General features: G+C 41.7%; 1 protein-coding gene across 1 annotated transcript; it reads right to left on the bottom strand.

Moving 5' to 3' along the window:
- Positions 1-2,625: 2,625 nt before the first annotated feature.
- On the bottom strand, positions 2,626-10,413 carry bach1a (BTB and CNC homology 1, basic leucine zipper transcription factor 1 a). The gene is made up of 5 exons (XM_058079484.2): positions 10,279-10,413; positions 8,603-8,852; positions 5,260-6,246; positions 4,978-5,184; positions 2,626-4,312 (listed from the first exon to the last, which is right to left on the bottom strand). Exons 2-5 carry the CDS (start codon positions 8,840-8,842, stop codon positions 4,121-4,123), a joined length of 1,626 nt encoding a protein of 541 aa, XP_057935467.2. The 5' UTR covers positions 8,843-8,852; positions 10,279-10,413; the 3' UTR covers positions 2,626-4,120.
- Positions 10,414-10,479: the final 66 nt, after the last annotated feature.

Below are 10,479 nucleotides of genomic sequence, written 5' to 3'. Positions count from 1 at the left end.
CCAGCTGAGAGACATAGTCTCTCCAACAGGTTCTGGGTCTTCTCCCAGGGAGGCGTCTGGGGGGCATCTTGATCAAATGCCAGAGCCACCTCATCAGGCTCCTATAATGCGGAGGAGTTTGTCCTGGATGATTTTACACCCTACCTCTGAGGGAGGAAATAAGAGGAAATTTATTCCGGCCATTTCTATCTGTGATCTTGTCCTTTTTTTCTTGTCTTCTTTGAAAGCACATGGTAAATTAGCAAAAATGACATTTATAGTTCATGACGCCAGCCATGACTAACTCGCTTTCGCAGTTCAGCCTCATTTCATTATTTCTCGTTCTCTGCACTTGCTTTGTCTATTGTTGTCTTAAACTTTCCTCTTTAGAAAAGAAAACCTACTTACGGTCACTTGGATATTGCAAACATCCAGCAGCAACACACTGTGGCAAAGCTACTATTTAGATGAAAAATATACTGACCCAAGTCCACCATTTACCTGGACAAGTGTTTGTTTATTGTGCTTTAGCTAAGAGGTATCACCACCATGACATCACTTCCGGAAATGAGACTGAACTGCGAGAGCTAGCTCATCAACATCAACTTTAAATGTCATTTTGTTGAATTTAAATTTAGATTTTGATATTTAAGCAGAATTGGTGAAACATGTGAAACTCCTCCACTTGGTGCATTCCATGTGAAGACCATCGACTACGAATTGCAGGTGTTGATTCTCGTCTGAGCCACTTCCTACTCGACTGCAAAGCGATACAATTACATTTGTTTCGGCATCTAAGGATACTGTTCTTTTACTTCTCCAATTCAACAAAAGCGAGAACTCTAAAACACCATCTCTAAAAGTACATTCTTCTTTTAGTTAATCTGACATATCCAAAGACTGGGGTGCTGGCTCGCTGGGGTCGTTACGTCCTCTGGTGTGTCTCACTTCAGTGGGAGATTACAGTATTATGCCCCTCCTTTCCATAATCCTGTCAATGAAATACTACCCTGAAAATGAAGTTCATAGAGACGGCGGCGTGCAATCAGGATACAGTCGCTAAACAGCTTATACGATTAATGTTGTGTCACTAAGAGGTCGTGGACCTTATGTTGGGAATGATAGTCAAGTATTGTGTCTTTCTCAGGGTAACACTGTGACCCCTGCAAGAGAATATCCGCATTGGAGGCTGTGGATCAGCGTGGCCTAATACTAGCAAGAAAAGTTCATTCAACAGCGTGAACTGCTATGAACACCAAAGTCATCCAATTAAGAAGAGTATTGTTTGGCTGCAAAACGAAAGCTACTGTTGCAGTAATTTTTGCCCTCAGAATTCCATTGCTTGCAATACAAGTGATTTAGCATACATTTGCAAGAGGACAAACCTCCAGATGTTTTAATTAATTTCTAATCCCCCTGTTTCCTAATCCTTTACTCGCAACTCTTGCTTTTCACGGGATAATCGCAGGTATAATTGTGAAAAGGAAGCACCGTAAGAAGCAAACAAGCCATGCAGTCTATCAAAACAATGTGAAACAAGCGAGTGTATGGTTTGGGTATTTTATCAATGACAGGTTGGGTGGAGAAGACACATATCAAGACGTATCCACTTCAAGTGTTCTTTGCATTAATCTGGCCTTGTAATGACCGGTTAAGGTTTTGGTATTCTGATGAATTCCAGGATTGGGCTTAAAACTGCTTTCATTTTGTTTGCCGGCCTTTAATCTTCTAACCCTGCGTTCTTAATCAGAACTGGGAGCAGGTTTTTAATCTCGCATGAATGAGGCCGCGGATTAGCAGCCTCTGACCTTGCCATGCCGCACAGCTGCTTCCTCCTCAAATCAAGTCTCTTCCTTCTCTGTGTTGCTCACAAAAAACTAAACAAAAAACAGGATCATCAGAATTTTTTTCTTCCTCTTGCATTACCATACAAAACGGTACATTGAAGACCCAAGCGCCAGGAACGGGAGAACCCTAATTTGAGTGGAAGTGCAAGTGAAAGTAATTGAAGGTGACTTTTGATGAGTGGCAACTTGAGGATTTTCTTCCCATGTGTGTCACGCCAGCCAGCACAGGGACATGATATCTCATGTCTGTGATGTTGTCATCATCGTGCAATCCTTTTGACTTGCAGCTTTGCGTGTGTGTGATCTTATTTCTAGAAGATGACAGGACACCGGGGTGTCCAAAGTGTGGCCTGGGGGCCATACAGGTATATGGCTTGTGGCTATATTTTTTTATTCACATTCTAGAAATATAATTTTTATCTTTTGTGAGAAACAAAGAATGAAGTTAAAATGTTTGGAAAATAAGGTTGAGGAAAAAGTCAAAATATTATGGGATTAAAGTCCTAATATTACAAGAAGATGTGAACAAAATATTAAATATTTGGCAAATTATATATAAAAAAGCAACAGCAGAAATGAAAAAAAAAACACCAGAAATGTTACAATAAAGTCAAAATATTCAGAAAAAACGTAAAAAAAAACAGAATAAACTCGTTGTATGAAGGGGGAATAATGCTATTTCAGTAGCATAGAACTGAAATATTAAAAACAAAGTTAAGACATAATATTATTTAAAAACAAGCAACAAAGTTGTAATTTTTGGTAATAATATGAAAATAAAGTCTAAATATTAATAGGGTCAGAATTTTGAAAATAAATTTACCACTGAAAGAAGATAAAAAGAGACAAGAAAAAAGATCAAAAAAGATTTTTAAAAAGTGGAAATTATGAGATACAAACGGCGCACGTGCCTCCTTTTTCAAGAGAACCTTCATCACATATTATAATTTCCACTTTTTATCTCGTTAAGACTTCTATACCCTTCTATACCCTTATATACCGCGTAACCTCACAAGGGGGCGGGGGTATGCTGGAGCCTATCCCAGCTGACTTCGGGCAAGAGGCGGCGTACACCTTGGACTGGTCACCAGCCAATGGCAGGGCACATATAGACAAACAACCATTCACATTCACATTCATAAGTATGGACAGTTTGTCGCCAATGAACGTAACATGCATGTTTTTGGAATGTAGGAGGAAACCGGACTACCCAAGCATGCACAGGGAGAACATGCTAACTCCACACAGAAATGTGATGGAGATTCGAGCCCAGATCCTCCCGATCTCCTAACTATATGTGGCCCTCAGTGGAAGAAGTCTGAGGCACAGGAGGATGCAGTAAGAGTAATGACCAACATGTTGGCTTGTACTGCCACCTACTGGCACAGTGCTGGTGTTTCACATGACCATTTGAAAGCATGTAGGCAAACAAACAGTCTTTATTACAATGAGAATCATTAGATAAAAAGTGGCATGGCTATCAATAAAGGCTCTGGGTTAATGTGCAACAGTGCTTCAGAATGAGAGAAAAAATGCATTTTTTTGTTTCATACAAGGCACATTTTGCATGGATGAGCATGTTTTCTCACGTGTACTCATATAACACTTAAGGTATGCTGGAATCATCTACCTGTCTACTTGTGTTTGATCTAATGTTATTGATCATGTCATATAGTAGTGAACCCCCAGCTTTGTTCTGTTTCACAGGAGGAATAACACTCTTTTCAGCGTTGTCTTTCATTTTCAGTTCCTCGGAGGTAACGGCCTGATGTTCCAATATTTTTTGGGTTAAAAAAAATAAAATGTGTGTTCTAGAAAAAGCATGACAGGCAGCTAAGAGAGTGGAATTGATGTCTTGATGCTATCAAATGCGGACACCACGTCATAGAATGTGTCCTTCACCTACAGTCAAAGCTCAGTTAGTGCTGATTTGCATATCTGTTCCGTGAAAGGGCAACAAGGTGCAATAACGCAGTACCAGACAAGACCAGAAGAATCATTGGGAATATTTGTTGAGGTGTGAGAGTAAGGAGGAGGGGAGTTTTCCCTGAGAAATCAAACAATTCTTATTAGGTTGAAGACTGATAACCTGCTTGGTCATCACTGTGCTACAGTAAAAAGCATTCAACAAATACAGTATGGATATATTTTCCTCTCAGGGTCAGATGCGGCCAAAGCAAAAAACAAGTCTGGATGGAAGTCCCGGGATATGATTGATAAGAAAAGAGACCTTCTTTTGAACGTCCAGCCTGCTGAGACTCTAAAGATCAACTCACCACTTTTCCCACGAGGCCTTACTTGTTGTTACAGGCAGGGTGTGGTAGGGGGGAGGAGTCGGGAGAGGAGAGCTTGGCCAGGAACTGCATGTGGTCCTGGTCTGAGGTGAGCTCCACGCTCTTACACAACTTGCACAGACTCTGGCGGGTTTCCTCCAGGTTCTGCTCCAGCTCTGCTCGCTCCTGAAGCAGCTTCTCTTTCTCGCTTTTCTGGAAGAACATCACAATGAAGGACGACCCGGGGAACTTATCATATACTCACATAGACCAGGGGTGTCCAAACCTTTTCCCACTGAGGGCCACATTGTGACAAAACTTTACCACTTGGATGTTTTGTAAAGCAACATGTGTAGATTGGCGGCACGGTGGTTGAGTGGTTAGCAGACCTCACAGCTAGGAGACCAGGGTTCAATTCCACCCTCGGCCATCTCTGTGTGGAGTTTGCATGTTCTCCCCGTGCATGCGTGGGTTTTCTCCGGGTACTCCGGTTTCCTCCCACATTCCAAAAACATGCTAGGTTAATTGGCCACTCCAAATTGTCCATAGGTATGAATGTGAGTGTGAATGGTTGTTTGTCTATATGTGCCCTGTGATTGGCTGGCCACCAGTCCAGGGTGTACCCCGCCACTCGCCCGAAGACAGCTGGGATAGGCTCCAGCACCCCCCGCGACCCTAAAAAGTTATATTTGAAGCTTTGTCATACAGATTTAAAAAAGCCCATTATTATTATCAACTTTGCTCTTTGGTCTTCATTTTTTCTGCAGTTTAACATTTTCCAAATATATTTTTGGACACCCCTGACATCCAAGTTACAATTTGCTGCTATGAGTGGTTGTTGGTCATTGGTCTTTTCTTGATGGTTGAATGACACTTACTAATATTTTGATTTCACCGTCCAGCTGGTGTATGCTTTCCATCTTCCTCTTCCTGCACCGCTGTGCTGCCGCACGGTTTTTGCTGCGCCTGCGAACGTCGTGGACAAACTCCAGCTGCTCTGGGCTCATGTGATGGCGCTTGAGAAGCTGCTGGAAGGCGCTGCGACTCAGCGCCGAAATCTGCTCCACTGGGAATGGAAGTTGCATCTGCAGAGTGGCACAGACGTTATTGGTTTGATTTGAAATACATATCAATCATGCAGTTGGGAACGTGACGATGACCTCTGCTGCTCTTCTGCTGTTAGCTTCCGTATCTCCATCCGTGTCCATGTCTGAATCCTCTCCGGAGTTGAGCGAGGATACACAAGGGCTCTTCTCCGACTGGGACAGAGTGTCGGTGCGTGAGTTTGGGTCCTCGCTTGCGTCAAGCTCCCTGAGAAAGGGACAGTCTGCTGGATTGGAGCTCAGGTCCAGCTGTTTGAGCCAATGGAATTCTGAGGCTTTTTCTGGACTACTGTGGTCCACAGAGTCCAACGTGGGTAGAGTCTGAGCCTGAGACTGGCACAGGTCGGACCAAAATCCCTTGGCCAGATGTTCGGCCACTTCCCTCTCCTCTCTGCTTCTCCCTGGGAATCCCTCGTCTTTGTCTGACTGGCTCTGTTCTAACAACTGAGCACAAGCTTCGGAGCCGAGAGGACAAGAACCGAGGCCACAGTTTGGGTCCATGCCGAGTCTTTCCACAGTGTCTTCAACTCCTGGCTGCATCAGATCTTGTGGGTCCAAGTCCTCCTCTGCTGAGAGCTCACACGGCAACCCACAGTCGGTCAGACTCACCTGGCTTTGGCTGCAAACGTCTTCAACGGCCAAACACATCTGAGAAGGGTGACCTGCTGCATCCTGATCAGGCAACGACAACATGGGACAAACAACGCTGGCTGATAGTTCCAGAGGTAAGGAGGGCATCTGAGGGCCGCAGGTCTCCAAGCAGAAGTCGCCATCTCTGCCGCGAGGGAGCAGATGAGTGAAGTCTGCTTGCGACTTTGCCCCGCTTGTGGCCTGGTCACGACCCTGACAGCACACTGCCTGCTTGACTTCATGCGGCTTACCCTCAGAAAACTTTGGGATTAGGAAATCAAAGCAGGCCAACTCCAGGTTGTGAAATCCCAGGAATTTTGCGCAGCTTTGAACGGCGTGGATGTTTTCTTTGCTGAAGAGCAACTTGGACGTGTAGGCAAACTGCAGCAGAGGTTCGAAGCCTTGCACCGTCACCTGAGGCAGGAAGGGTGGAACATGGCTAAGAACATCTAAAACTGTCAGCAAATCACCAAATGCACCTCACTGACTCAACACAGCACAGGTACTTGTTCTGCTGTCTAAGCCTGTCCAGACAATACTGAGCAGGTCTCTTAAAGGGTCCCTGGCATGATTTATCTACGTGGCTTAAATATGTTAGACATTGTTTTTAATGAAGATAAGATATGCCTTTATTAGTCCCACAAGGATATATTCCAGGTTTACAGAAGCAAAATTACAAGAGCACACAAGAGCAACAGTAAAGCGAACAGTAACTTTGCAAACATTTCCAGAAGTGACGCCATCGAAGTATAATCACGCATCTTACCAAACATAGCGCTGTATGAGACAGCAGGAGAATGTTTATAGTCATAACCAAGATTTCAGTCATGTGTCAATAGTTTATAATTTATAGATAAAATAGAGAACTATTAGAACATGAACTTAAACCTTAGGCTGAATCCCAATTCTACCCCTTTAGCCCTTCCCCTTCGTCTTAACCCATCAAACCTAGGGCCAAGGGGACGAAGCCACAAAGAAATGGGACACTACTTGATTATTATTACATCATCACCCTTCATTTTACACATTGTAACATTTATTGCCAAACAAATGTACTAAATAACAGCTTACAAGCAGCACTGTAACAACATAAAAATAGAATGTATCACATATGCATATGAAACAGAAATAATATCACAAACTTCATCAACATATGTATAGTAAACCTTATCAAGCATCATTTTGGCTTGCAAAGGTTTATTTGGCCTAGCTCTCCTCCTATCACTGACGTTCTCTCTCAATTGTTTTTATGAGAAAAAACAGAATTGCATTTTGTTGTATTTGACTTTTCTATAGTGAGATTGTAGCTTTGGAATGGTACTGGAATGCTGTGTGCTGACTTCACTTGGCTCAGCATCTCCTGCAGGAATAACACACATGCATGATTGATGGGCTACAAATATCAAATCATTGTAAATACAATCATAATAGTAACATAGCAAAAGTGTGCCGAAAACAAATATAGAGTGATAGTAAAAAAATAGATGGACAAGGTTAGATTCCTAAAGCTGTATGAAGTTTGATAATAATTGTGTTGTGCTGTCCACATACGGCCATGTTTACATCTTTTATTTAGCTCACTTGAACATCTATACTGATAATAAACAATAAACATGTCAATTGCTGGTGGACTAGGGTGGCTATAATTCACAGCAAATATTCACGTGGAGTAGCAACTTATTGAATACATAATAAAACATGAAGGACATGAAACTGAATTATTGCGTAATTACTTACATTTTTATGTTTCTTTTGGTCTCCGCACTTCTGTCTTCTAAGCAAGTGTTCCCCTTCGTTTCTAGGGCGGCCAGGGACCACACTTGCTATGAAGGGATGTTTAGCTCTTAGCACTTACTCCTTGGTTGAAGCAGAATTGGGACACCACTTGATTCTCGTGAACACGTAAAACCGAGGGGTAAGGGGGAAAGACAAGAGCAAAGGGGTAGAATTGGGATTCAGCCTTAAAGATGTGAAGATGACGATTAGTCACCTTCGAAACACAGAATGCTAAGTGTAAATCACTCTGGCGTTATTTACAGCAAACCTACTGTACATATGGCTGTGAAAAAATGTTTCCATAAGATGTACAGTATAATGCTTTACAGCCTTGTCACTCATGGAATAGTGTTTAGAAGACATGATGTAAACAAGACATGACTTACTCCGTCGTTCTGCTTGTATTTTCTCCCCCAGTGTACCGGAGGAATACCGTCCTGATTCAAAATGCGTTTATAGCGCACTTTCAAGCCAAATGCTTCAGTGAAATGTTCACTGCAAAAAAACAGAACTGGAGGTAGGCGTCCATCTGTCTTTCCTTCTCTGCAATTGCTTCCTCCATTTCTGTCTTAAACCTTGCTCTTTTGGAAATTAAAAACTTACAGTATCAGTGGGATACGGTGAACATCCAGCAGCAACACAACTTTTTGGCATGACTGCCATTTGGATGAAAAATATATTTACTCTGTTTTAGCTGACCCCGGTGACGTCACTTCTGGATACTGCGAGAGCTAGCTTGTCATGGCTGGTATAAAAGCATTTTTTGTGAATTTACCTTTTTCTTAAAAAAATTAAACAATGTAGAGCATAATTGCAAACAATATATAACATACTAGCAAAGATGATGAATAATGTAAGGGAGCTTTTAAAAGGGACTCGAGGCGTCCGTTTCCTCTTAATAGTGACATGTACATTTATACACATACTAAAATCATATAATCACTTTTTGTTTTTAATAAATGCAGCTTTTCCAAAAGGAACTATCGACACTGACCTTGTGAGGCAGGGTGACAACGGCATTGTGTCTGGAGTCGCCGGCAATACAGCTGTGGAAGTACTCGCTACAGGAGGCCAAGACGGAGGAGTGAGCCCGAAAGCTCCTGTCCTCCACCACCACAGTCACGTCACACAAGACGTCCCGCTGCCTCTGCTCGTTGAGACACTGCAGCACGTGAGCGCTGTGCACGGCCGACTGAAAGGTGAACACCGAGGCACGCTGACCTTGGAGGAACATGGTCAACTCTCTACGTGAGAGTCCAAATATTAGAAATAGCCCTTAGAATGATGCAGCGATGCAAAGTACAACCACAATAATAAACATTACGAAATGACAAGGCCTTTGCTTTGCAAAGAAAGATTTTACAGCTCTTGTATTGGATCCTGGTAAATATGACATAATGTATGATGTAATACGGCAGTGGCGGAGCTCAGGAAAGAAAAGTAAACACTTAATAAATACAACTTGCTCGTCATCCTTAGTTATGTTAAGTGAGTAAATGGCAAAATATGCTCCAGAAAATCAGCTTTTTTGGAGATGTTGATTGCCCACGATCAAGTACATTTACATAACATAAAATACTATAAATCACAAACAAAAAAATATATACATTATATATAAACAATATAATATATAATTAAATATCACAGAAATATTGTGCCTTAGCTACCCGCCTCTCGCCTGAAGTTAGCTGGGATAGGCTCCAGCATACCCCCGCAACCTTTCTATATGAGCTATATAGAAAATGGACAGATGGATATTGTGCCTTAGCAATAAATACCCCACATAATTACCACTTCCAACTGTAAAAAAAATAAACCAAAAAAATAGTTTTAACTTAATCACGAGGTCAGACAACACTTTGTTAATTTTGCAACACTATACAGTATACAATATGTATACAGTATTAAATAATGATATTAAGCTAAGACTACTTTTGCAGACTATACTTAGTGGACATTTTATTAGGTACACCAACACAGTGCAATGGTCGGATTTTGATTGACAGCGTCAGAGATGTATGTTAGTGAATTAGCTACATTTGAGGGACAAAATAGTAGAAACCTCAACATGATTAAGTGCAGCTCCACAATTGTTCGTGAATCCGCAAAGGGAGATTTAGACGCTTCTGTATTGATTAGATAATAAAGGTGTACCCCAATGAAGTGTCCGATTTGTTAAGATTGTGGTTTATTAGATTTATATGGTTTATTGTAAACCAATAGCTAGCCTGCTTTGGCCACACTATCAGAACTAAATTCCTGTATAAACTACATAAGCTGTGTTTATAAGGCTAAATATCTAAATAAACTCCATATAATAGCTGGTTTAGCTTGAAATGTAAGCTCGTCGAAAAAAAGTCGAAAATGCTGACTCATGTTTGGACAACTTGAGCGACCACAGCGAAAAAGTCAAATTCAAAGTTTACACCGTGTGTGTTCATTTTGTCGTTAAAGGGTCAAAAATTATTCATTAAACTTATGTGACCATGTTCAAAAACGCCAGAAAGTATTCATGAGAAGCTTTTTTTTTTACTCTTATAGGCGAGGCCGTTATCGACTTGAGTCAACGTTACTACAGCACAGGCGAGCGTAAACTTGATTAAAAAATAAACGTCCTATTTACTCGAACTGTAAGTAGTTATGAATAATAAGAAATACACCAGTACCGACCTTTTGTGTCAGCTTGTTAAGCTTGTTAAGGGTACCATTTGTGTAGTTTCGGTCGCGACGAATCTGCCCATCCGGAACCACAGTCAGCAAAAGGAGAAGCAGGCTTGTGCGCATGCGTAGTGCACAAACCAGCACACTGCAGCATGACACGTGAAGTCTTATAGTATTGTATTTTTTTTGTACACATTAATGCAACATTTA

The sequence above is a fragment of the Doryrhamphus excisus genome, linkage group LG8, assembly GCF_037039965.1.
Source record: "Doryrhamphus excisus strain RoL-2023G ecotype Guam linkage group LG8, RoL_Dexc_Guam_v1.1, whole genome shotgun sequence".
Classification (NCBI taxonomy): domain Eukaryota; kingdom Metazoa; phylum Chordata; class Actinopteri; order Syngnathiformes; family Syngnathidae; genus Doryrhamphus; species Doryrhamphus excisus.
Note: the sequence above shows the minus strand (reverse complement) of the source record. Positions and strands in the feature narration are given on the sequence as shown.

What these genes read in the sequence shown, in the direction of transcription:
- bach1a (XM_058079484.2), bottom strand. Translation starts at nt 8,842, where the DNA reads ATGTTCCTCCAAGGTCAGCGTGCCTCGGTGTTCACCTTTCAGTCGGCC. An exon ending in ACAGCAGAAGAGCAGCAGAG is followed by an intron (nt 5,185 to 5,259) that starts GTCATCGTCACG and finishes GCCACTCTGCAG; the next exon opens with ATGCAACTTCCATTCCCAGT. An exon ending in ACGGTGAAATCAAAATATTA is followed by an intron (nt 4,313 to 4,977) that starts GTAAGTGTCATT and finishes ATGTTCTTCCAG; the next exon opens with AAAAGCGAGAAAGAGAAGCT.